The sequence below is a fragment of the Haemorhous mexicanus genome, chromosome 1, assembly GCF_027477595.1.
Source record: "Haemorhous mexicanus isolate bHaeMex1 chromosome 1, bHaeMex1.pri, whole genome shotgun sequence".
In the NCBI taxonomy this organism is placed as follows: Eukaryota; Metazoa; Chordata; class Aves; order Passeriformes; family Fringillidae; genus Haemorhous; species Haemorhous mexicanus.
The window spans coordinates 69,678,355-69,706,349 of NC_082341.1; the positions used below are offsets into that span (position 1 = coordinate 69,678,355).

General features: G+C 41.7%; 1 protein-coding gene across 24 annotated transcripts in view; it reads left to right on the forward strand.

The window, feature by feature from the left end:
* F13A1 (coagulation factor XIII A chain) overlaps positions 1–27,995 on the forward strand; it is a 206,647-nt gene that overhangs the window by 121,435 nt on the left and 57,217 nt on the right. For 14 of the 24 annotated variants that reach the window (XM_059853015.1, XM_059853036.1, XM_059853053.1 and 11 more), the window contains 4 exons: positions 16,614–17,344; positions 20,956–21,017; positions 22,878–25,769; positions 27,102–27,255. In XM_059853015.1, the coding sequence (XP_059708998.1) occupies positions 25,767–25,769; positions 27,102–27,255 (157 nt within the window). In that variant the 5' untranslated portion in view covers positions 16,614–17,344; positions 20,956–21,017; positions 22,878–25,766. Of the gene's footprint in view, positions 1–16,613; positions 17,345–20,955; positions 21,018–22,877; positions 25,770–25,800; positions 26,183–27,101; positions 27,256–27,995 lie in introns of those variants that run through there. The other 10 variants (XM_059853005.1, XM_059853125.1, XM_059852954.1 and 7 more) reach the window with 10 other exon arrangements.

Sequence of the window (27,995 nt, forward strand, 5' to 3'; positions counted from 1 at the left end):
CTTCCTGGGTTTTTCATCATTATAATGGTTGTGGTTGGTGTAAGGGAAGGGTCCTATGATTAATATTTTATTCTGGCAAAGATCAGATCAATACTTTGTGCTCTCTTTTTTAAACTTAATTTAATATAGGCTGCTTCTTTTCCAGGGTAACTTCCTCCACAACTTTTCTGTCTACAGACCTTTCACACTCACGTAAATTTTTCTCTCACAACTTTTGATTTAATATTGGTATTATGACTTGGAAGGAGAGCTCCTTCCAAGAGGAAGGGGAAAGATTAGGTGTCCAGACTTTGTTCACTCTGCAGCTTTTTTTGGACTGTATCAGCTCTTGTGAATTATGTGGACTCAGGCATGAGTCCAGCTTGTTGGGAAAGCTGTAACCCTCCTGCACCCCCTTATCATGTCCAAGAGTACTCAGGAGGAGACACAAATAGGGAAATAGAGTAAGAAATTTTTGAACTCTGCTTCTCTTCCTGATTTTTATCTCTCTTCTCTGGCTTTGTCATATGAGGATCTTTCACACAGATTGTGTGCTTTGCTGCACCTCGCTGTAGCAGGAAGATGAGGACAGCTGTCTCAGATGTAGGCTGCTGCTCATGTTTTGCCTTGCTCTCCTTAAAGCTCTGAAGAATAGCCTAAATATGCCTGGGGAATGTCTGTAGCTTCAACCATATGAGAACCCTTGTTGTGCAGACTAGGTGATGAGATTTTAAATAAATGAACTAAGTATGGGTAGCAATTGTTTTATCATAGCTTCTGAGGACTGTAAAGATGCAGGAGTTAACAGTTCTAAAAATATTGTAAAAGAGCACATGGGTTTGTGTGCTGAAAGGAACGGGAAACCTACACATCTGCTGATATTTCAAATATCTGTTAAAAGATATAAACTGGTCCTTGATTGTCACTGACTTCCCTTGGAACAGGTGTCCTGGGTTGACTATATGATGTTTTTATCCCTCATCATATTTGAGCTTATGGTGGAGAGACAAATTGCAAGTGTATCAGTTCCTTAGGGTTTTTTGTTGTTTTGTCTTTTGTTTTGTTGTTTTTGTTTTGGGATTTGTTTTTGTTTGGCTTTGTTTGTTTGTTTGTTTTTGTTTTTTGCTGTTTTTTTTTCCCATATGGATTGACTCTCTGTCCCACTTCTGGGAACATCAGGACCTCACTAAGAAGACTCTTCTGAGTCTTCTAGTAAACACAGGAGTTGCTGACTGGAAATCCCCTTCTCTGTCTGTCCCTCCTAGTGGATCACAGGCAGCACTCCAGTAAGAAACATCTCAGTCTTCTAGGTCAATTGGGATCCCATCACTCCTGTGCACGTGGCCAAGCTCTGCCCTTTGCTTTGATGTTGCCTTCCACAGCACATCAGTGAGGTGCACGAGGTGCCTTTCTGTTGTTCACTTTTTGAGTGATTTTGGAAACAAACGTGTATACTAACTCAGCCTGGCCTTGGTTCATTATTTCAGTACTTTGCCTGCCAGCATGGATGGTTTGACCACACATTTCGGTGCTCTGCCATACAGACTATTTTTTCATGTTTGCCCAGTGGGATGGCACTTGTTCATTTGTTTGGGGGTTGTTATTATTGTTTTTAAAAGTATTTTGGACGATGTTTGCCTGTGGAAACTGCCAAGGGGAATTAAGAGACCTGAAATAACTTGTAACTCTATTATGAGGATATATCCTAGAATGAACAAATGTCCATCCTGATAGATTTTGTGAAACTAGAGAAGAGATTGAATTTTTTGTGTTTAAGTAGAACTCACTGTCAACAGCGATACACAGCCTCTGACTTGACTGTGTGTTGCTTATGTTGGACTGAGAAGGAAGGTCATAAAGGAAAAATGAGACCAGAGATGTGGCTGGTAAACTCTTCAAGATTCCTCTTTCATGCCCAGTAAGACTCCCAATGATAATAAGCAGAGAGAGAAGAATCAAGGCAAGGAGAAGGTATGTGAGAGACTGCCAGGGAAAAGTGGACCTGAGAAAAAGTGAATTTGTTGATTTACAAAGGAGACAATTTTTTCACTGAATGAAGGTACTGTATAATTTTCTTTAGTCATTTTGAAGATTGGGATACAGGAATTGAGGATCAGGCTAAAGTTATCTCTTTTTATCAATGTTATGTTTTTGTAAAAATATGCAGAGATTTCTTTCTTATAATAGGCATTCTGTATTACTTGGAAAAGCATCAAGAAAAGGATCCCTGCATACAGAAAACACTTACTTTCCATACTCAAGGTTCACTTGGCAAGGAGAGAGAATGAACTGGTGATGTAATGAGTTCCCTGTTCTGAAAAAAAAAAATAGGAAGGGCATGGTGAACAAAGAAAGAAATGTTCATAAATCCAATGTGTCCTTGAGGAGAACAAGGCTTCTAAGGCTTAGAAGATAAAGCAGCAAGCTCTGAGACTCACGGGGGCAGAAATTAATGGCAAACAGGAAAAGAATTAAAAGACTTCAATCATTAGTAGTTTCAAAGAAACAGTTCCCTTTGTTTTCCTTGCCTTAAATGGAGGTTGATGTGGATCCTGGAGAACTAGACTTAACCTTGATGCAGAGTCTGAAAAGAAGTTTGAAAGAAACATTTGTGGCTGTTGACCCAAATGATAACCTAACACTGAGCATGGTGCTGCACAGAACTGAGTCAGCCCCACAGAACAGTGTTGACCATGCCCTTAAGATCTTCACAACCTCCTGGGAGTACCAGAAAACACCATCCCCACCCCTCAACTTGAAAGTGATAATGGGACAGAGAGGACATCTGGGCATCCATGGGAGTGAAACTCTCAATCAGTCAGTCTCTGGTTTTCAGATCTCTATTGTTTGTGCTCTAAGGTTTGCAGTCTGAACTGTAGCCATGTGAACACTGAGCTTGCTGTCTGATCTACTCTGTGTAAGGTGATGCATCCCCCCCCTCTCTGGTGTACCTGAATACAGTGGGATGAACACCCTCTGGAGCTGTCTCTCTCCATTTACTGCACAGAAAGCATAAACAACTGAGCTGATTTAGGTTATATCAAACTCCTAACTATGTATAGCGAGAGGAGAAGAATCTAACCCAAGCCCACTGCAGATAGATCTGAATATGTCAAAGAATGCAAAACCAGAGTGAGGGCTACAGTGAAGGTGGGTGAGAAGAAGCCAAGTGGAAATTAAGTTGACAAATCCTTACTGCAGGGTCTGTAATGTAAAATGTGATTTGCAGGTGTGACTGAGTTAGTGGCACTTGCTGTGATACCATTGACTGCTGAAGCCTGGCTGTCCTATAGGACACGGAGATCCAGCTGGTGCAGGGGGATATCAGGGGATTATGTGAAAGGCCACCACCCCAGTATCACTGGATGTAGTTAGCTCCAGGATGACTTTCTGAGAGAAAAGAGAGTTGTGGGCAAAGAGGAGACAGAAGCCTGTGCTGACCAAGAGTGGGGACAGATGACAGAGTGAGGAAGTAAAGGAACAAAAAAAGTCCAGCCTGCCTGAAGAAGCCTTTTCCAGTAGGGAAATTAGGGCATGTCCAGCTGAGGGGAACAGAGTTTATATCATATAAGGCCCCAAAAGGGGCTTCATGAATGAGGGAGACAAGATACCAAAGATAAGTTCAGAATTATTGTGGTGTTCAGATCTGGGTCATTAGGCTGAGGACCAAAGAGCTGAGCAGCCTTGGTAGACAGCAGGAGGTTTCTGGGCTGTGAGTTCCTGCTTTCCTTGTAAATGTTGCAATATAAAGGGAGAACAGAAGTTCTCCCTGGGAGAAGGAAAATTTGGCTAACCAAGTACCTTGATGCCCTATTAATTACGGTCTTTTTTTTATTTTTTTGTCTGTGATCTCTTCAGACACCACCTAAAACATGTTGTGATGACATTTCTTTCACTTTTTTCCTGTGGAGGTGGAAGATGTGCCAAACCTGTTGAAGAATTCATGCACTCCAGGGGTTTACATAACACCTGTGAAGGTTTTTTATCAATCAAATTTCTGAATATATCTACTTTTGCAACCATCCTACAAATTGAGACAAGTGTCTTTATTTCTCAAGCAGGGAGAACTTTGGACCAGGTGACCCATCTTTTCTAACATTCCCTGTTCTGTGAGGTAGCCACAAGATTTTCAGAGTTCACACCATATTCAAACAGGCCAGTGTGAGACTATGCTGGGAATAGACTGTTTCCAGTCTAATCTGGGAACGGCCTCTCAGTATATCTGATTACTCTGGTCCTAAGCTATTGCCTTGGACCACAACGGAGATGGCTGGAGATTCAACATCAGTTGCATTGATGTGAGGGGGAAAAGTAGATGAGGTTGATTTGGGCATATTCAGTGTTCCCTGAATGCTAATGAAAAGAGAAACATGTTTGGCACCATTACAAGTCAAGCACCCTGAGGATTTCAAAATAGTGTCCTTTTTTATAACAGTAATAAATTTGTCAGTTATGTGGGGAAACATTGTGAAAAATGAATGTCTTTTACTGCATTCAGAACTGCTGTTCCAAATCCAGTGAGATAATGGCCAATAAAACTTTCAGCTGGGAGGCTGAGTTCTGCATTGCTAAAGCTTCATTATGTGTGGTTTTAGAAAATGTACACATGTGCCAGAGTGTCTCATTGTTCTTTTGCTGTTTTATTATTTTGTCACTATGAAGTGGCTCTAATTTCAGCTGTGAAATGCAAGTTTAGCTTATATTGATCCTGCTGTCTGTGTATAGGTCCTTAGCAACTTTGCAGGATGTTGTTAAGAGCAGTTAGGTTTTATTTGCAGCTGAACCATACTACATTCTGTTCCCTATCAAAACAGATTTCACCCCAGTCCAAATGTACTTAATGAATCTTTTTCTTTCTCTTTTATTTTTTTTTTTCTTTGCATTGTAGAGGGCTGTAATTAAATCCCCCAGATTTTCTGAATACTTAGAGGGAGTCAAGAGCCAATCTATTTGGGCATTCCAAGGCAGAGAATGGGACTGCAGTTCCCAGAACTGTTTTGTTAAATGGCAGGCTCTGAGGTGGGGCCATAGTGTTCTCTTGTCTTTACAGGATACAGATTCTCCATTAAGTGTTAGGCTGACACTCTCTATTAGGTTCCCTGTTGCAGCTTCCAGGACAATGCAGGCTTTCTTTATATCTTTGAAAAATCCAGTAACCTCTTGTTTGAAAAATATTTATACTTGGTCAGACTGGAATACAGTTAGGAGCTCTTCTATAACCAGGTTCAGTTTTCAGCGCTCAAAGAAAGTACTTCACCTCATGAGAAGTTAGCATCTGACTCCAAGTACATCATGTTGCCAGTCCACTTTTTGGATCTTTAGGTATTATAAATCCAATTCACCACAATGACACTTCATGTGTAGTGTCTGGGGTTTTTCCCAAACTGTGGTGTACAGTTTAGAGAATGATGCATAAGCTAGTACCCATTAGCAGATCCTTGGAGGGATGGCATTATAGACACAATGACTTCAAAAAGCTTGAAAATACGGCAGCCTTTAGTATGGGATATGTGAGTTTATTTTGTAGTGACCAATGTTATGCTAGGAAAAACGAACACCTTGTTTTGGAACAAAACCAATAGACAGGGGCACATGCTTGTGTAAAAAGCCTACCCAGACAAATCACAGAGTATTTTCAAACAGAGAAATGATTTGGTACCTAAGAACTGGCTTAGTGTAAACCAGGCAATGCTGTTGGCAACACCAGGGATGTTATGAAACACTGTGAGGACTGTTTGTTAGTGTAGCATTATTGGTATCTGTCATCTTATCAAAACTGAACTCCTTGAGGGGCTGTGGCAATTGTTTTCTCAGCATAGCTGGACAAATCCTTGATAAAATTATTCTTTTGAACAGCACTGAGACTTTACAAGGGAGACTGAGCATAAAGCACAGTAAGACCATACCAATTTCAAAAATTATTCTGGACAGAGAAGGGCAGGCGTTTGTCATGGGCTGCCTCCCACCATGCTCTGCTCCAAAGGACAAGTCTGTGGGAGAGCAGCAGAGTATTTTGTCAATCCCCTCTTACAAAGGAAAGCTCAGTGTTGACAGTACATCTGCTAGAGGATCAGAAAATGGAAATTGTTACTCTCCCCTACCTCTCTTCTATCTCTGACACCTTGTCTGTTATTCATGGTTTTGACACAGTGCTATCACTGTGTAATAGAAGTGCTGTACCAAAAGAGTGCAGAGAAATTTGCTGTTCCCCCTGTCAGGTTAGAGCATACATGTACCACTGGAAAAACTCTTTCTGAAGAAATTTGATCAGACTTTGTTATTAGTCATATGCATTTGGAGAAATGTCTTCAGTACTGTCCCTTGGATTGTGTACAGGCAATGAGGAGGATCAGATCCTTCATTTTGTGTAGGGGGGTACAGTATGTGTAAATGAAGGTGGTATAGAAGGTAATCTCATCCCCCAATGAGTTGCAGATGGACCAATTACTAAAGATTAGAAGTAGGCCTGATCTTAACAGGCCACACCTGTAGCCAATAAGAACAAGTGGTTTAAAAGAGTGGATTGGTGGGATCTGGAGTCAGATGACTGCTGCAAGGGCCAGGAGCAGTCAGTGCTTAGAGGAGCTGCCTGCGAGAACCATTGAGGAGGTATGAAGCTCTGGCGATATGAAGTCCTTGCACTATCGTGATGTTAGAACTCATGTTATCGAAGACAACAATTTTATCTAAGGAATCAAAGGCAATTAAACTCAGAGGATTTTAAAGGAGGGAATTGAAATCAGGTGGCTACTTTTGTTTTGGTTTATTTTAAAGGCAGATGTTAAGGTTTTGTATCTGTTTTATCTTGCCATCAGAAGCCAAGTCAGGCTTATCAGAGTTAGAGAGCTAAAATATGAACCAAAAGCACTTAAAACCAGCCTCAGCTTTCATCCATTTCAAGTGAGTGTGTTTGTAAATAATACAGTATTATGATACAGACTTCTAATTGTGTGTTAGTGTTACCTCTGTAAGGGTGCTGTGCAGGGAGCAGGCTTCCACTAAATACTCGGAGATCAGCTCCAAAATGCAGAGAGGTCCAGGTGGTGCCCTGACATTCACATGGAGTTGATGACCTAATGGTCTTCTTCCTCTGTAAGTGTGAAATTCCTTTACTCCTCTGCTCCTTCTCCCAGTATCAGCCAACAGGCTACAAACCAAGTGTCCCCTTCCAGTGCCGTCTGTGTTTGCTGAAACTCTGGTAGCTCCACTCTGGCCAGGTGCTCTCGTCCTGCTCTCATGCTTGTACACTTTTCTGGGGACAAGCACTGACACTTGAAGGGCTTCAGTTGCCTCCTACCGGGGCTTGCCACTCTGCACAGCCCTGCTTAGGAAACAGGATCTGTAAAGAAATGCCACTGAAGTCTCCTCTCTGACGTTTTTTCGCAAAGAAGCAAAGAGGACTGCTCAGTTTGAGCATGGGAGGTTTAAAGCTTCTGTGCTGGTCTCCAGAGTCTCCCCTAGAGCAGCTGAATGGGAGCCTTATGTGGGGTGGTTGGGTTTGGGTCTGCACCAAATCACAGGAATGAGTGGTGGGAAGATGGGGGAGTCCCAGTTCAGGGCATATACCCTCTATGTCTCACTTTGGATGTATTATTTTCTGATGGAAGGTGAAATGTTCATCCCCTCTCCTTTCTTCTTTATGGAATTGCTTTGCCCACTGCTAATTTAAATCTCAGGGATAAAAGAAATCTTTGTGTTCAAATAAAAACATGAAGCTTCACTCTAGAGGCAATTAAAAATGAACAGACAAAATATTATAATATACTGAACAATATGCAAATGCTTTTTAACTTTTTTCACAAGAATACATCTGCAGATCTGTATGCCATTGCAGAGATCAGTCTGGTGGGATTTGATCCATAAAACAGAACAATATACTGACTTTTGATCTTTACTGAAATGGTGAGTGAATGGAAATACAAAAAAAAAAAAAAAAAGAGGAAAGGAGGAAAACAGCACAGAGGGTAGAAATTAAGGAGAATACACCAGGAATTTCTGGAACATTTTACGCTTCAAAAATATACACATGTGGGTTGTGAACTGCTCCATAATTTTTATGGGATCTGCCTCAAAAAGTCAGTCAGAAATGTTAGGGAGCCAAGGCTCTTGTTCTTTTAGACCAGACTCTGACAGTAAAGCCAACCCAACAGGAAGGTCCCCAGGAGCCTTTTGTAGATAAAGTGGGCACACCATGCAGAACACTGATATCGCAGATATCAATATTGCTCACAGCCTCCAGGAATGGTTCAAATGTCAAAAAACTCTCTGAGGCTGGAAATAGCAATGACAAATTTTTGCTGGAGCAAATGTTACCTTTACCTCAGACACTGCAACTAACTTGACAGAAATGCAGACTTCTGCCCAGATCAAATTTGTCCTGCCGAGCAGTCTGCTGGTAGAGAAAGCTAGAGTCTGTGACAGTGAAACCCTGGTGAGAGACTCTCTGTTACCTCTCTCCTCACAATATTGAATTTGCTAGTTTTTATGTCACATACAGCTGATGGTACAATAGAAAGACAAAGCTGATAGTTCTCCATCTGTCCTCAGAAAGTTGTCTATCTGGCCTAGGGGTAGTTAGTTAGTAGGTAGTAATTTCTCAAAGATTCTTCCTTTTCTTATAGCCAAACTACACTACAGAGAAAGGGTTAATTAAAATAGAAACAAAATAGAAGCTGGAGGGAGAGCCATTGTGATGAGGTAACTTTCCCTTGAATTAGTGCAATTAGGTTGTGTTATGATCAGACTCTGTCATGGAAAATTAGTCCCAAAGATGACCTTAAGAGATCATTAAACCATATTTGCTTCTGAAGACAAGTGCAAATTTATCAACATCATCCCTGATAGATATGTGTCTAACTCGTCCTTAAAGATACCCAGAGATGGAGGCTTGAAGCTGGGACCTCAAAACATAAATAAGATTTAGCCGGCTATAGCAATGAGCAGATGTGATTACTAGAATTAAGCTTATATTCTTAAGGAGCTGGAAAAATCAATCATAATTTAAATATCTGAGTGTGTAGGCTAAGTAGCAAAGCCACAAAGGTAATTCAAAATTAAGCTTTGTAGACAGGTGAGACAGTAAATATCCTGGTTTTGCTGCCTTTTTCAGTTTGTTTGTATGGGTTTTATCCCTTTATTTAAAAATTGGATGCTTTCTCTGTCTTGTATAATACAGCTTTGACTAAAGATTTGTAAATATCAATATCTTTTGGAAGGGAGGAGTACATTATTTGGTTTTAAGGGAGAATTATTTTCTATTTTAATTTCACATGGAGTGGAGGTGAGCAGTGGTGGGTGGCAAGGCAATAAGTAAGCAGTTTAGACTCTCCAGCTTCTTACCTGCCTTGACATGGGTTTGCAAAAACTGCTGCTGAGAATCCTTATTTAGTACTTACTTGGGTTTATCTGGTTTAAATGTCTGGATAACTGCTTTTGTCTCTTTTGCGCTTACTATGGCCTTCTTTTAGAATTCTTTCTCTCCAAAATTGCTGAGGGATGTATGGTGAAAATTGTCTGTGAACTGAAGTCTTGACTTCAGAATTAGGTCATGAGTTACTGTTTGAGAGTTTGGTCCTTAAAACTAAACTGTCAGCAAGAATCATTGAAATTGCTAGGAAATAGACGGTTAAAAAATCAGCTTGGTTTTACCTGCACAGCAAAGGAGGCTGCTGTTTGTACTTTCAGCAAGGCTGGAATTTAGACATTAGCTAGTCTTGTTTTATGGCACAGACTTAATTCTGGCACATACCTTCATCTCTCTGATATTTTACTCCAGAGCCAATGTAGTTAAGGCTGCAGTGTTTTGAACTGAGTGCATCCTTTACAGATGTGATATTCCCCTTTTCTAAAATGGGTAAAAAGAGAAGTATTTTGTGACTGACAGCTCAACCTCATCTTTGCATCTAAGCAAAACCCTGGTCTAAGTGCAAGGCAGGAAGTGAATTGCAGAGCTTTAGAAACAGTACAGAAACCTACATTCTGCTTGCAAATATACACCGTTCAGCACTTCCACGGGGGCTGTAGTTCAGTCCCCTGCAAAAAAAGGCAGCAATCCTGGTGTGGAATAACATGTAAGAAGCTATGTTGTGATACACACTCACAAAAAGATTGCCTTACAGCAGGTAGGAAATCTTCTAATTGCTTATAGGATGTGGTGGAAGATTGCCTTCATTCAAAGGCTTTGTCAGAAAATGAAGCTGAGTGTGGCAGAGCAGGACTTTGGAGGTTCAGTCTGGTGCCATGAAACTGCAGTTAGGTCAGATGTGGTGCATGCTAAGAGAAAGTGAGCCAGGATCCAGCACCTTTGGGTCAGTATGGACAGCAAGACCTGGCATTTATATCTAATGAAAAGTGTCAAAGTAGCTCTAAGCAGGGTGAGCTCCATCCAACAGTCTGCTTTATTTTGGTTCTTTTTCCCTTACAGTGGGACTGGGTTTAAATAACAGTGGGTCTGTGTAATGAAATATCTTAAAATGACCTAGAAAGGAGGTTTAGCTGACCCTATGTGCTTAATCCCAGCTCCCAGAGCTGTCCCTTCATTTCTTTGCAGAATCCTTTCATTCCTAAAGCACAGTGTAGGCAAGAATACACACATACACGATACACATGCTGGCAGATTACTCAGGTGCTTGTGGCATCACAGTGTGAGATGGCATTAAAGAGGCCAAGGTGAAAGCACATTGGCTCTCACTTCCTGCCCTTCCCATGCCAGCCCATGATTAATATCCCAAGGTGCAGTGTGTCCTGGTGAAGGAATTGTTGAGGAGCAGTGTCATGCTGGCTGCAGCTATGGGACGTCTGCTGGCATCACCTGGATGAGCACAAGCGGAGTATCACTGTTCAGCCACTGCAGAGGATCCAGTGTCCCAAAATATTGTCCAGGTGCACAGGTGTGGTATCTGTGTCCAGTGCTTTGCATCAGGATGATTAGTGGGAAGGCAGAGTCCAAGTGCTCAGGGTGGTGCTGGTGGGGAAATACTGAAGCAGTGGTAGAAAGCCGTGTCCTAATTCCACCAGTGCGGTACTGGTTGTTTTTTTGCACCTCTGACATAATCTGCTGCATCAACAGGCTGCTGAATCTACCAGAATATATCCAGGGAGTGTTAAGATCACAGAGGATTGAGCTGCTTTTTTGAAAGGCGCAAGTCTCTAGCAGTCACTGAAAACTTTCAGATGAAATCCTAAAAGTCTTGAAATTTCTAGAGGAGCAGTGAGAAACGAAAGACATGGGCATAATCATGCTGGGGTATTCTGTCATATTTAATGCAGTTCATAGTAAATGTGTGTGTGTAAATATGTATTCATCTATCTCTTTGTTAAATGGTTTCTCTATTTATGATTCTAGGAGTTCTTAATATTAAAATTAAGAGAATATATGGTTTCACATCACCTATATTTACAATCCCATTGTAGAAGAAAAGTATTGTGGTGGTTTCTTTTTGGTGCATTTCAGGAACAAATACCTGAATCTGGTTTATTCAGATACACCAAACATATTTAGTTGCAATGATGGAAGTTATATAATATTTTGGAATGTCACTTTTTATTTGCCTGAATGGAAAATAAACAACCCCTTGTTTTTCCCCACCTCAAAAAAACAAATAATCTGGGAATTGCTTTAAATGCTGGAAACCACTCACCAGAGATACAAAATATAGAAGGAGAATTGTCAGCCTTCCTGAAAGATTTATCCTGGATTTTAAACAGCGAACAAAAATTCATCCCAAATGATAATTTTCAGGAAACCACAACTAAATGGGAAGAAAACTTTCCATTGGCCCAGTTGAGTTTATTTTCATCTATACTTCATGGCATCCTTTTCCCTGGTTAGTCCCATGGGATAATTCAATGTTAAGCATTTCACTCCCTGTGAAACAGATTATGGAAAAGCAATATAATGAAGGTTTTGTGGCTTTCAGAACACATCCACCCCCAGGCCTCTCAGATTTCCTGTTTGGAATTAAGGGAAGGACACAAGCATAGGACACTTGGGGGCTGGACCTCCACCTCAGCTCCTTGTGTGCTCTGAACCACGGCCATGCAGCCAGCAGCAGAGTTCTAGGTTTGGTGGGGTGGTGCTACCTTGCTTTGGTAGAGCCCTGCAGGGATGTGCCTACAGTCTGTGCTCCAAATGGGAATAACATCACCATTTCCATCAGGTTTGTGCTCCTTTCCTCACTGTGTGCCATGGTTTTCTCTGCCAACAGCTTCATTGATCAAGGCATAAATGAAGGTAGGGAGCTGAAATTTGCTGTCCTCTCAGCACTGAGAGGATTGCTGGCTCTGCAACCTCTTAAAAGAAGGAAAAACGTGAAATCGCTTTGCTCCTCTTCTGCAGAGAAGTCGTTAACCTCAGTAACAGGGAAGGGGGTAGATTTTTAAACCAAATGCCTGGGGGGATAAGACAAGCAACTGCTCTTAATGTCAGCTTACACAGATATGTCTGAGTAAGTTAGTCCCTTTCTGAAAACAACATAATGAGCAGAGGTTCTGACTGTGAAGCTTTAGCCCAAGTGGGTGGAGGAGAACAGGGATTAGAAAAGAAAGGCCAGACTCAGGCCTGTTTATAATAAAGGAATATCTACATGTTTACATTGATCAATGTAAATTTCAAGGACTATATATATATATATATATCTCTAAATACATATATATATATATACACACATCTAAATACATATATATATATTTATAGATATATGTAATATTCAGTGTGAAAAATAAAAGGCTCTTCGCAAATGTTTTGGTATTGTGCCTTAAAAAAAATGACACTTTCCACTGCCAGTCATGACTTTAAGTCAGATTATGGCTAAAAATATTAAGGGAAGGATCACCACAGCAACAATCACATTGCTCCCCTTCTGCAGAGGAAATGGAAAAACACTCAAACTTTGCCAAACTGAATAAATTACCCAGATTATCAGAACTGTAAGGAAAGCCATATGTAAGCAACTCTGTGTGTTTTTGTGTCTGGGAGCGTGTGCAAATGTGTTAACTGGGTTGCAACTCATTAAATACTTAAGTCAAAGGGGGCAACTCTGAAAATATGCTCAGAGGCAAAAAATTAGTGCGGTTGTACCTTAATTGTTCAGCAGATACCACGTGAAGGGTAGAGCTCACTGCAACAGTGGGGGACTCCAGTCCAGCTGCTCTGCTGGGCTCTCCTGCCCCTGGTGGCCTGGAGATGGGATGAAGCACATTGATGTTCACTTGGTCTTGGGCCAGGGTGAAGCTGAGAAAGGGCTGCTCTGCTCCCAGAGATGCACTCTTACTCCAGTCTCGTAGCTGTTTGTGCTTATTTGGCATAGTTTGCTCTGCCAAATAAAACATGTCATTAGCCAAGGGGGAAAGAGCAGGGGTGGAAGGGTGAGGGAGCAGGAGCAATATTGTCGCTGCTTGAATTGAAGCACATTATGCAGGAGTCTGCACTGGAAACCTCCTCTTACCAGGCTGCCCACACTGTCAGTGAAGATAGGACAGCTTTTTTAGAGGCAGTCCAAGGACGTGACTTAGAACAGTTGAAATGATGTCAAGTGCTTTGGTGAATTCATACTGCATTAAAGACTATAAAATCATCTTATGGAAGCCCAGAGCACGTGGCTTTTGAGCACTGGAAGAAAAGGCACAGAGTGCAAAGGCTGTGTGTTGCCATTCTCTTGCCATTAGTATGAGCACTTATTTAGCTGTTTGTAGGTCCAGAATTAAACCCTGGATTGTTGTCAGTCCAGGGGGCTGCTATCACTTTCTGGCTTGGATTTCTAGCTTGAAAGGATCCTCAATTATTTTTGGGATCACACATTTTAAATAAATGGTGCTTGACTGGTTTGTGTCTTTAGCCTTTTCTGCTTTCCAGATTCACAGATGTTTTGTAAAGGAGGTGTGTGCTCCTGCTGAACAAACATAAACCTACTGATAACAGACTTGCTTTTCTTTACTCTTTTTTTATGTAGGCCAGTGCAGCTTGGGCTTGGCCAGATGATCTAAGTGATGCCAGTGATATCTTGGCCCCATTTGAACTGTCTACTGAGTGATGGGTCCAGTATATGTTATATCTATGTGTGTTGATGCAGACTGAGTTCCAGTAACGACCCATTCCTGGTGGTAACAAGTCTGGAAAAGGGTTACAATGGCTGCTGCTGTCAGAAGCACATGGGGGTCTCTCCTGACTTGCAGGACATGCTGTTCAGGGCCCTTGTGTGCCAGTGCCAGAGAGGCACATGAGCAAGCAGGAGGTTTCACTTTGATCAGGCTGACTGAAAACTCTTGCTGTTGCCTCCAGCTTGTAAAGAGCAGTTTATGGTGAATTTGGTTGCTCTGCAGTATTCTGCTTTTTTGGTTTTTAAATGCAAATTTTAAAATTTTCTTTCCAACTCATTTGAAGAGCCCTATGGGCCCTTGCTCTCTTTTCTGTCTTTTGATGGCTGCTACCTTGCTGTGCCCACTGTGGTTTCAGGGCTGGCAGCCTGCTCAACCACAGGGCCTTGCCACATGGCATGGGTTTTGTGCTGGTTGGTGGTGACACTGAGCCATTGCAGTGGGGAAAAGCTAACGGTGGCAGCTGGTGTAATCCTACATCATCCAGGATCAAGGGCAGGAATCCCAGAGCTCAGAGGGTTTTCATGGAGCTCTGGTGCAATCTTGATATGTGAGTGAGTGGAGGGGATGAAAGCACATCTGGATGGGCTAAAGAATGCATAAGCACTGGAATTCTAATACTTAATTCAATGTTTGTGCATTAGTTGGTTTGGTTTATTGGTGTTTTCTTTTCCCCATCTCTTTTTAAGATTTACTTGTTTTTCTGGATAAGGAAAGATGAGTGGTGCATATGGTTAGATGTATGTTATTGTGTGTGGAACTTTAAAAATAAAGTGTTCCCCAGACTGTGGTCTAGAAGTGAATGCTATGCATCAATGCAAGATAGCCCTTGCAGTGAGTTACACTCTTGTTTGTTTCCCCTGTAGATGTTATTTCTCTCCTTGCTAGTTTGATTTAATTTGAAACAAAAACTATTCTGGCTGTAAGCAATTTTGATCTAGGCATTCAGGAAATGGAACAGGATTAGATCTACAGAAAATACAACTGCAAAAGCCCTGCCAGAACAGCATATTTCTTCCCCCACTGTCCTGTCAAGGTCAGATCTGATCAGGATGTCTACTCTGTACCCCCCTGACTGACCTGTTAGGAGGACAGCTTCTGAACTGGATTATTATGGACACTGATTTTCTTTCCCCTTTAAAATTACTGTCTCCAAACTAAGGTCTGTGTGTTATAACCAACACTCCAGTCTAGAAAGCTGAAATTATTCCAAGCTACAAAACTCATATCTGAGTTCCTGATAATGAGATAATATGTTAGAAGCCACCAATTTCTTCCATCCAGATTTATGGGATGAAAGGCTCAAATATGAGGGAATTATCTAAAGCAGCTGTGGGTCTTGCCTGCATTATAGTTTGGGAACAACAGGCTTGGTAGCCTCTAAGCTGAACTCAGCCTCATGGAGTGCCTTTCTGGGGACTGGTTTATTCTGTTTGTTGTACCTTCCTGTCAAATGTGATGGGAAATCAGTGATGAACAGGAGGTCCCTAATCTCCATGGATACTTGTCTCTGCATGGTGTCAAAATCTGAGTTGGCTGTTAATTTTCTCATATTTTGCATATGACTAATTTACTTAGGAAGGGAGGGAAAGGAAGGAGGTTGCTTGAGATTGAAATAAAAAATGAGAGAGAGAAAATTTGGCAGTGGTTCTCAATTGTAGCTTCTGGGAGGCCTCCAAAGCCTGTCCCATACCTGCATCTCCCAAGCTTGTTGTCAGCTCTCACACTTTATTCTGTGCTCAGAGCAGGGTCTCGAAGGAACACAGCTGCTGCCACTGCTTGCAGACCAAAAAGTGACCTTTTGAGTAGCTGAGGCATGATGCATTATTTAGTGCATTCCTGGCTAAAATGGAAATAAAATATTTTTGTTAGCACAAAGATTTGTTTGTCCTTTCACTTGGATGCATCCTTTTTGCATCACACAATAGTGTTGTGCGCGCATCGCTCCTTGGGGTTTCTTCTGGGCAAGGTTTTTGGTAAGACTTTGAGAAAACACTGGCTGTTTACTAGAAGGACCCTACTAGCCAAGTGTAATAGACTTCAGTTTAGAGGTACCAAGTTTGCAAAAAACCAACTTCTATTTAAATAGTGTGCAGGAGTGAAAGCTTCCTGATGAAGTGTATGTCTTTAGACTATCAGCTGATACTGGTAAGTACCATAACCAGCTGTTACTTCAACATGAAGTGTTTTGCTTCTTCCAATTAATCAAGAGTCTCTTGGAAGTTGCCATAGCAGGGCATTCATTACAGGGATGTTTAATGAGTAGAATATTTGTCATTTGCATAGAGAGAGGCTTCAGCAGTGATCCCAGTGATCTGTGATAGCCAGGTACTTAGGCACTCTGTGTATCTATTGGGTGAAGGAGGGGAAGCAGATGGGACCAATTTTTCACGATGTCTGACATTAAATTTCCTACGTGGTCTACCAAACAGATTCAAAGAGGCTGGAACCTACCTCTCCTGCTGACTGTGAATGAAGACTGCAGTATATTCAGCTACAAGTCCATCAGCTCTTTAACTTTTTTTTTTTTTTAAATCTAGGAGTGTTTTTCCTTTGAAGTTTCCAGCACCATTTATGAAGGCTCAAAAGAAGTATTATTCCTATGTTTCAGATGAAGAAAGCTGAACTGTCAAAGTAACATCTGACTTGAGAGTAGCCGGTATTCTCCAAGGCATTAGCATTTAAGAGGACCTGAGAAAAGATCCTGTGCCTGCCAGGAAATTTCACTGATTTCATCAAGCCCCAAAACTCAGGAAGGAGGAAAAATCTGCAAAAATGAAGAAGTTCCCAGCAGATCATGCTGTCTTGTTGAAAACCCCAGTGGTAACAATTTTTCATAAAATGATAGGTATCTGCTTCTGTGGGATTATTTTTAGCAGTAAAAGAGTAGATGGTGTAAGATAAGTGAGAAGGGAATCCATAAACAACTGCATTTAAATTACCTGTATGGCATCATCTTAATTGTTACAACAAACAGCCCAAAATGACAAAAAATCAACACCTTTCTACTCAGAAGATAAGCTGCTTTTAAAAAGAAAGGAATGAAACCTAGGTCTATCATTATTAGAATCCCAGTTAACTAAAATGGACATGACTGGAGAAGCAGAGACACCTGAGCAGCTTTGAAGACATTTCTCTGGCATGTTCTCACTGACTCTGAGGCTTTATTTCCAGCCACAGGGTCTGCTTATCCTAGTGTAGCACCCTTCAACTCAACCTTCCCCAAAGGATTAAGCAGACATGGTCTGAGACAAGAGCTAAGCACAAGCTGGTAAGCAATCACTGCAGGCACTTCTAACTGCTGTGGGATTTAGTCAAACAGTAAAGTACAAGCTTCTACTGTGACTCATCTGGTGTAAAACTAGTGCTAAGTATTGTACATAATTAAGACAGCATTATTACAGTGAGATGGCACTTCTTTTTTGGGTATGGTTAAAGTCATGAAAAGGTGTAATGTTTGCAGCCTTCAGAGCTGTGAAGATGAGGAGTTCTGATAGAAGTTCATTCTGAAAGATATCATGGCTACAGTGAGTTTAGATCATAATTTGCGTTACTGCCGAAGCTTTACATGCATATTTCTGTTGCCTTTGTGAAAAGCTGTGGTATTTGTGAGAATAAACACAACCTAAGAGTCATGTTCATTAGATAAAACTTGCAGCACTGGCCTCACTACACATTCCAAGGGTTTTCATAATTTTTAAACCCATAAGTCAAGTATTTAATTTTGAGACACATTTTTAAAAGAGATCTAAATGGTTTTTCAAGTAACAGGCACAAGAAATTATATTTGCCATTGAATGCAACAGAAAATGTAATGTTAGTGAGCTAGAGGTTCAACTTTTGAGCACTGGCTGTCAACAGGTACAGAGGTATTAGTAAGACATTGTCCCTACCAATGAGAAAAGCTGAGAATTTTGCTTACTTGTCCCAACTTTTTCCTTCAGAGGTCCACAAATGAACTTTGCTTTTAGTGAATGCACGATCTTTGTAAAAATTTATTGTGGTATTATGCAAAGAAATTCAGTTTATTGGTAATTCTAAACCCATTTGTTCAAGTTACTTGATTCTCGTTATCCTTTACTAGAAACTCCTGTGGTGTTATGATTTTCTTTCTATTCATTGATTATCTGTCTGGCTTGCAAGGGAGAGGTAGGAAAGCAGACTGCAAGATGGTGATATGGACCGTTTGCAGGGACGGGACTTTGAAAGAACCTGTTTCCACCTGTGTATTCCAAAGGATGCCTTTGTAGTATGTTTCTGCTCTTACTGGAAAATCTATTTGCTACATCTTCAACCTAACTTTACCACCACTTTTCTTATAGTTTCCTAACATGCTTTTTATGCTATGTTTCATGCACATCTCTAAGGAATGATTTGTGCAAGTTACAGAAACTACAGAGCCTCAGGAGGAATCCCAGGCAAACAATGTACTTGTGTGAAGACATCTCAACAACAGCCAGTGAGCCATGTCTTTTTGTATGAGTTGAACAACCTATAATATTTTGCAAGTCTGAAGATTCTGAATTCCAAGGGTCTTTTTGAAAAAAATGATCATTTAATATAAAAGATAGCTCAATTCCTGTTTTGTTTGCACTGCCACTTTCTGGATGAGTTTCCAATCTATTAGTGAAGCAGTAAATGCTCCCCCAGCAACCAACCATTGATGTTTTGAAAGCAAATCAAAAGCAGTGCAAGACTGTTGAAGAAAAGGGCTTGAAAGGAAAAGAGTGAAAGATCATACCATTCCTATGGTAGCTGCAAAAGTCTGTGAAGATTACAGCTGAGAGAGGGAGGGGCCAGAGACCAGAGAGAGACCAAGGACAAGATATCTGCCTGCAGAGTTTTGTCCTAACATGACTTCTTGCAGGCTTACAGCCCAAACAGCACAACTAAAACTCTGTAGGGTTGATCTGTTAGGGGCACACCGCCAGAGGTGGAATTGTGTGAGAGGATGGATAAGCCACAAAAGTGAGAGCACCTGTTGACCGTAGTTTTTACCTTGGACTTTGTTCGGCCCTGACAGGATTTATAGAGTGTCTGGACATGCAACAGAAACACTGTGCATGCCTGTTCTTTGTAACATAGGGGTTTCACTTCAGCTGAGGAGCCAGGGACCTTGCTGTGGGTGCATGCTGGAGTTGCACTCCTGATGCACTCCCAGCTGCTCTGACTTTTATCTTTATTCCAACCATGATCTCACTACAAGCCCAAAGGGAAAAGTATTTGTATTCCGCTGTGCACATTGACGATAATTTTGTGGATGCAGCACAACACTGTAGAAAGAGACAGGTATATGGAGCATTTAGAAGGCAATAATTTCTTCTAACTTTTTTATTTATTTATTATTTTTAGCCACACTCCAAATGTTATAGTGGGAATAGCAGAGGAAAGAACTTGCAGACTTCACAAAAATCAAAGCCTGCAGCTTGTCCTGGATGGGTTTATTTGGCACACATCTGTGATTATGAAATGAATTTTGAATTGCTTTTGAACTTCATCTGGATAATGATTCATCTTTTCGATTTCCCTTTTCCCTCTAGAACATCCGCCATTAACCAACCAAGTAGTTGCAATGTTTTACAATCCACATTTGAACCCATTTCTCAAATGATTGCACATTTCCTTGAATAAACAATTACTCAGCTCATTTGCACAGAGATAAGGTCAGTCTTGGGACTGAAAAATGAATCAATGCCCCTTTCTGGCAACCGTCTTTGAAATGGTCAAAAAGCAATTGCAGTAGGAACGTGTTAAACTGCAACTTCATGTTGCAGAAATGCAACATCAACAGGCAGCTTAAGTGTTTCTGTACAAACAGACATTGTACAGCCTTGGTTTGGTTGAGTTGAGCCCATTACAGAGTTTAGGCACATGCCTGAAGATGGAATTACATGGCTGAAGTTAAGATGTGCTCAAGTGTTTTGTTGTGTTTGGCCTACACACTACATCTGTGTTTGTATTAAGAAGAAAAGCTGTTCTACAAGACATTCAGGCATTTTAAAATGTATTTTTGTTCTGCATTGGAACAGGAAGTTTTATCTTTTAATGAAATTTAGAAGATCTTTAATTCCAGAAATCTTGTAATTGAGTGTACTTGAAACATTGTGTGTCAGTAATGTTGAAATTATTAGAGACATTAAGATTGAAATATTGCATGTCCACATATGTTACTTAATTAATTAGAAGCAACTGTTAACTAGGCATGCCGGGATTGCCTGGGTTGTGTATTACCACCCCCTGGATATGGAAAAGAGCTGTGGTCTGGTCTAACTTCTTGGCTGAGATGCAATGTTCTGTGAACATGCTTCTCAGCTGAACAGTAAAAAACAAGGATATTAATCTGTGCACAAAGTAGACCTAGACCTACTAAACCCCACTCAGTCCAACTGGATTTAGGTAGGGACATCTCAAGTGTCTTGTACCAGGTCTTTGCTGCAAGTGCTTCAGAAATGCAGGGCAAAGACCCTTTACTTCTGCTTCTAGGTGGTTTGGGTTTTTCTTGGCTTGTTGGTTCTGCCTTTTGATGTATCCAAAATGACTCCATACTGTCCAGGAGCCATGGTAGTTTGGGCACAGCACCAACATTTTCATCTGATGCTGTACATGATAACTAAGCCCCTCCGGAGCTGAGAGCTGCAGCTCTGCAGCAGCCAGCCACGGTGCAGAACTAAGCTGCGGCTCCTTGAAGTCAAGCTGGGTCTTTGCAGGAACATTAATGTTACCTTCAAGCCTGTTCTGCCATGGACATCCCACCAGCTGAGGACTGCAACCCGGCTTTATACTTAAAAACTAAAATCTGGAAATCAAAGCTAAGTGTGTTTTGCTAACTTCTTACTAACTATATTCCCATAATCAATTGTCATTTTCTTGAAAAATTTTCAGTATTGTGGAGTCAGCCTTCACTATAAGGAGACTCATACACTGGGAAGAATTCAAGCAGCTCTGTGAGTATATAGCAAGAATGACAGACAAGGTCTTACCAGACTGAATATATTGCTTGTTCTGACTGTGTGTAGATATAATTGTTGTTCAAAAGGGAGTAGATATCTGGAAATAGGCTATGAATGGGAATGATACTCTGTTCCTCTCTGTTCCCATGCTTCAGGTTACAATCTCTTATCTCAGCCTCATTGCCTGATAGATCAGGTAGGGTTGATCCCCAAGCCAAGGACTTATTTGGGTAGGTGGGCTTAAGAAGATTGAAACAATTGCTTTAGAGAGAAAACTTTCTGTGGTCAAGGCATATAGCACCTGTGGTGAATTTTATTCAAACAAATGTTTCATCAAAAATGGTCTTTCCTGCTTAAGTCTCTAGGTAGTTATGGCTTTGCTTGGATGTCCTGCCCTTTTCTTTTGCGGTTGAAATAAATATCTGAGGTTCACAGTCTTTGTGTCCCTATCAGCTTCTGGGTCAGCTGGCCAGCAGAGAGGTTGTCTAAACCCATTTTTGAGAGATGTTCTTTCATCTTTTAAGTCCTCAACTCCAGCAAAACATAAATTTAGTTGGAGACTGTGAATATTGACCTTTATGACAACCGCCTCTGCCCTTGCTTGGCTCCTCTCTTACTCTTCCTGTAAGAAACTAGGGCAGTTTCTAGTATCCAACTACCCAACAGAATTCTTTGGATTTGGATGTGAGTAAGAATAGGAGTGGAAACCTGGATTCTATGTTCATAATAGTTGTTGTTGTTATAATTATTATTGTTATTATTATATCATATCATGTTATGTCATATTATATTATGTTTTGCTGCAGTTACTTTTTGGTATGGTTATATTTCTGTTTGAAGAAACAGAGCAGCTTCACAAATGAGTATAAAAAGATGTATGTGTTTTCCCAAGCTTGTATGTACTTTACTGTAATCTGACACTTACTGTAAGAAATATATATTATATAATTGGCAGTGGCAGACACATATTCTGATAGAAAAAAAAATTTATTGAATGATACACTGCGTATCACGGATAGTGACTCGCAGCAGTATTTCCATAAAAGTAAAGAATAATTTAGCACTTGAAAGTCAGGCCTCAAAACCAAAATAAAATGTTTTTCTGTTTCTGTACCTAGCCTTGGATATATTTCCTCTCACTGCAGACATCAGCAGTGTAGACACATATGGCAAAACCCATCACCCCAAGCTCCCTTTGCAGTCAATACAGGGAGCAGGCACTTTTAGGCCATGATTCATCTGACCTATTTACATGTCTGCTGTAGGAGGAGATGAATCACTGCCTAGACTAGATCTGTGCGGAGGATAAAGGGAGCCTAAGATGGCCAGCACAGATGTAGATGCTTGTAAAGATCTGCCATTTGAATTTAGGCTATCAGTTTGGAACAACAATTTTCCAGAGAAGAGTAAAATTTCCTAAGCCATGTTTTTCTAGCAGAATATGTGTATGAATATATACATCTGTGGTATTTTTCTTCCTGCAACAGAAACATTTTCAACAATATCTTTTGAACACTGGCCCTATATCCCCTTCCAAATGTTCTACCATCTGAAGAGCTGCCATTTTATTTCTCTCTGCCTCTACCTCTCTTTCACATATACAGACATGTGTACACATACCATATTTCAGAGCTGGGCCTTCTGAGTTTTCAGCATTATCTTAAAATATATTCCTCTGTGTGTGGTAACCAGAGCTGCTGTTATACACAGACAGATATTATAAGTGGGTCTGTTTTTTTTAAAAAAATCCAAAGCAAAATATGCAAACAAAAACACCAAATGAAGATTTCTGAAATTTCCTTCTGTTTAAAAATAACATTTTTATTAGGTTGTTTTTCTTTTTTTTTCTTCTAGGATCTGCTCTACTCTGCCTGCAGCCTTGGTGAGGCAGAGCATCACAGGAAGAGGAAAGTGAATTCCTGAGAGACAAGTACTGATGCAGAGGAAGGGGGAAAACAAGACTTGATCACCTAAGGAAGAGTGCCGGTTCCTAAGTAAAGCTGTGAGACAACAAGAGAGAGGCACAGTTGTGTTATTGTGTATAGAAGGCCAGAGTTGGGAGTCTGGTTTCTTGAGGGCAATGTCCTGGCAAGTACTCTTGTGCATATGCTGTAATATAATGTTCCAGTGCATCCGTACATCCATCCATGCTGCAAATGGCATGGTAGTGATATCTTAAAAAAAGAAGAAGAAGTGAAACCACCCTGTTGGAGAGCTTTACAATGCTTAGCTGCTCTCCAGGAGTGCTTGGTGTAGCTACAGCAGGCAAAACAGCCCTCCCATCTATACACTGGCACACAGCAAAGCAACCCATTTATGTGAGCACCTGGTTGATCAATTTGCCTATGACAGATCTTGGCACACCCTCTCCTCTGGCTGTAAAGCTTTACTGACTTGTGTGGTTTTTCCCCCACAAACTCTTGTCTGGCATGGGAGGACTTGGAACAGAACAACTCTGGCTCTGGCAACAACAGGAAAGTACATTTTAGATAACCCTTTATGGTGCAAGCTTTGCAGCCATTTAAGGGCTTTTCTGTGGGGTTGGAGAGGAAGGGCTGTCCATCATCCAAAGTCTATTGCTGTGGGAAGGGTGCCTCTGGCTGCAAAGGTCTTTGGCAAAGGCCACGAGCAGTTGAAGGCTGCTCTGAGAAATGGATATGGGCTCACAGTTCCCCACAGGGTGCTGTGCAGAAGTGAGCACTCTTCCAGCGGTCATCCCAGTGCATCATTCATTAAACATAACGCCCTACAGGAAAATCAAGGCTTTGTGTTTTCCATACCCCCTCCTGCATCAGCCCTGACGTCAGTAGGTCGGAACCACGGAAGTTAAATTAAGGCCAGTTCAGTCTAATAGGCAAGGGATAGCAAATGCCGAGAAGTCAAGGTAATGAGAAAATACCTGCCATCTGGAGCTGTCATAAGCACGAAGTTACATCTCTCGCCACAAAATAAATAAATCACCGCCTGCAAAACATTACTCTCCCTGGATGCAAAGTCCCACTCCTGCTGCTTCCACCAAAAATTTTGGCCTCCCCACTTTCTGTGTGGTCAGTGGCTTCTACTGAAAGCCCCAGGGGGACATGCCTGGGCAGGGAGAGACATCTGCAAGCGCTGCCTGCTCAGGCACGATGGCTGGAGCGTAGGGAGCCGCTCTGCTGCATCCGCTCGCTCCAGCCCTCGCTCTGACGGAAAGTTTTCCTCCTGGCTCTGACAGCACCGCAGCCACTTGGGGAAGCACATGACTTCCTTGGGAGACGGTGTTTCTTATTTGTGTTGCAGGCCTCCAGCAGGCATGGCACCGAGGCAATATTTATATCAGTTTTTGTAACATCATCGCAGCAGCTGCAGTTTTGGGAACTGAAGTGCTGGCTGGAAGTGGGAGAGAGAGGCACAAAGCACAACACGCCACATAGAAATGTGGATACAAGGGGGGAAAAAAAAGGAAAAAAAAAACAGGGCAAGAAAAGAAAATTGGCAACCAGCCTCCTCCCTCAGAAAGCTCATTGTGTTCCCTGGTGCCAGGGGTGCTGCTTGCCCTCCAGATGGTTACCACAGGGCCCATCTGTGTAAAAGCAAGTCAGTGGCAATTGCAGCTCAGGATGTGTGTGATGGGGTCAGATCTGTCCCCTCAGGGTGCTTGAACTCCTAGGGGAGCAGGACAGGGGAAGGGGAGTCCTCCAGCCAGGTGGCTTTCTGCGCTACAAGCCAAACAGTGTTCAGCAGTCTTCTCATACCCTTCAGCTGTGAGAAAGCATAGTGCAACACTTGTGTGCAGGTAACCATGTTGCTCCCAAAACTGCTGCAGCCCCGTGCTGTGCCTTGGCAGCCAGCCCTAGCAAGCTCATTATCCCACCTACTGGCGCAGTCGTGCTGCTCCCAGGTCCCCAGCTTGGGTCTCTGACCCACACTCTACAGGTGTCCTGATCTCTGTGGAACTACCATGCTGTGGCTGGGAAATCCCCAGGGAGGTAGGATGGGGGTCCTGTCTGCCAGATGATTTACTTGCTGCTTCCCATGAGAGGTCTTCTCTCCTTTTCTGCCCCCTGGCTTGATTTCAGTGGTGTTTAGCCATTGGAGGTTTGAGAATTCTCTGGTGCTGTGGGGCTGCCTCAAAGATAGAGTTGTCTTCACTGTGTCTCCTTGTTTCTTCATCTGCCCTGCAGAGACAGGAGAGTGCCCTTCGTGGGTGCCATGTGTGCAAGAGGGGCTCTCCACTGCCCATGCATGTTCTCAGTAGATGGTTTCTGCCTCTACTGACAAACAGCAGCAGCTGGCAGAACATAGGCCTGAATCCTTCCCTGTCCATTGCTTTTTCTCCATATAACTCCACAGGCCTGTGGAGTTATGTCTGACAGAGGAGGTGTCACAGAGTCTCCAGTTACCTTAAAGCTTGATGAAACTGAAGAAAGTTGACATAAAGCTAAAAAGTTCCCACAAGCTGCAGCCCCAGACCTGTCAGGTGATGCACATTTCATCATGGGCAAGAGCTGAAGGTCATTTGACCCAAATATAGCTGTGTGGTGCAAAACACCTTCATTGTCCTGGACAGCACAAGGTCTCTAGAAAAAGCTGGGCTGCCAATGAGCTCTCCAGTTCGTGTGTCCTGCAGTCCTCTGAAAGGACTGCTGTGAGGACCTAGCAGGGGAACCATCACTGTGTCTGCCTGGGAGGACTCCTGAAAACCAGCACCTGAAGCTGCATCACAGGCTCCCTGAGGCAGAGACACCACCAAAGACTGGTGACATGGTAAGCATGGCTTCTTGGACAGTGTGCCTCAGAAAATCCCTTCCAGTCTCCCATTTCATATTCTTTTGTGCCATAAGCGCTCCTACTTGGTCTCAAAAAGAACTGAAACTTCAATGCCCAAGTTGCTTCCTTAGCACAAGCACCCCGAAATGCTCCTGGTGAGCAGAGTTTGGGTAAGAAAGGCATGGAGGGGAGGGAGGAAGAAAAGGCATGCCAGCTGGGGTGGCAGATCCTCCAAGGTGGCGCTGGGCGGGCTTGGCAATCATTTCAGCATTGTCTATTGCAACAGGAAGGAGGAGGATATACAGAGGTTACTTAAAAGCCCCCAAAATTTTCCCTGCTTCTATTGCACTGCAGAAATTCTGCAAGGGAGAAGGAAAAAAAAAAGACTATCTCAAAAGAAGGTACTCTTGGTAACTGAAAAAACTTTCTTTTAGAGCTTACTTCTGTTAAATAATTGCTACATTTTAAATTGCTGTTTTCAGGGGTTTTGGGAAGAAGTTTTCTTCTCAGTCATTAATATTTTCTTAGAAGGGTTGCATGGCTTTTTCACTGCTACATGCTTACACTGAAATAGATGTGAAAGCAGTTTTGAGTAGCTCAAAAAGAAGTCTCTGATCAGCCTACATCTAAGATTTCCCTTAAGGACGTTAGTGGGAGAGAAATAAGTGGATAAGTGCTTTTTTCTTTTCCTTTTTTCCCTTTTACCCCCCTCTCTCTTCCCCCTTCCCCCTCTTTTTCTCAAAAGTGGATTGTCTGGGTGCAGGAGTTAGTTAGCCCTGAAGATATTGGGTGTTTGTGTGCATAGGGACAAAAATACAATTCTCCACTTATCCACAGACTGTTGTAGGCTGTAATATTTGGCTTGATTGCAGTATGACTTATAATGTAATTTTTATTAGGGAGAGGTAGTGTGTGATGCACTTTCTGAAAATATAATTTGCTATTTTGGATTCAATAATGCTGTTATGGAGGATGAGAGAGTGAAAGATTTTCCAGTTCTTTTACCTGAAACTTCCTAATGTTTTTAGTGCCCTGCTTCTCCTAGGCAAATATTTCTGTGTTAGACTTCCCTCTCCTCTCCCGCCCCCTCCTTCTTCTCTTATTCATGTGTTTTGATGAACACAAAATGCCTTCCAATCCTTAGAGAGCTGTACTTATCATTAGACTGATGTTTTCTTCCTCTCAGGTTTTATTTATGTTAGTCTAAAAATGTGTAGCTCACTGGCACCCCACATTGCTTTTGGCTTCTCCCATCTTGCACGTGCCATGCTAGCTCTTGTTTGCTTTTTCCTTGAGCTCTTTCTTTCATGCTATTACAACTTTTTTTAGCACAGGATGTCTGAAACAATGAGCACCAGTGAGGAGAATAAACTTCCCTTGAATGGGAGAAGAGCCATCCCACTAAACTACTCCAATGATGAAGAAAATGAGGTTCCTGAGATGGAAGTTTTTGGATCGATACCTAGAGGATTTAATCCCAGAGGTATAGTGTACAATTAAGCTGTAAATCTATTTTTACATCTTCCATACTCTTCGTAAATGTCTGTGAACTAAACCCAAACCACTTTTTCCTTACATCTTTCCAATTCAGACCGTTTTTCTTGCTGTTCATGGGAAAACTTACTGAAACCACCTGTGTATATGGAAGTGTTAGCATGGGTTATGGGTATGGAAAGTGAGGAGTAAAGAAGCTGGGTGACCAGCTTGAACTGTGGGACTGGTTAAAAAAAGGCAAGAATGGGTTTTTTCCAGTTTGATCACAATCACAGAGTCACTTTAAGAACCTCCTGGCTTCAGGCATGGCTGTGGCAGCATTGGAGTGTAGGGCCAGAAGCAGTCTGTTCTCTTAATGGCCCATTTCATTTGTATGGCCTTAAACTGCCTGTGAAACTGCTGCAAAATGTTGTCTGGCAGGGAAAACTTTTGCTATATATGTTCAGCTCACTCACAAAAAATTCCATGAGACTTGAAGGAATACCCATATGATTATTTATTCTCCTGTGAAAAATGTTTCAATCATTTGGCTGGGGAAACAAAACAATATCATGGTAGAGAACAGAAAAATCAGACTATGTTCCCAGTGTTGACTCTTTGGAGTCAACCAGAAATAAAAAATATGTAAGATCTGGTTTAAAAGAAAACAGGATTAAATTCTGAATGTCTCATTAATGAAATTATGTTAAATTTTTTGCCTATTTGAATTGAACAGCAGAAGTTGTTGAA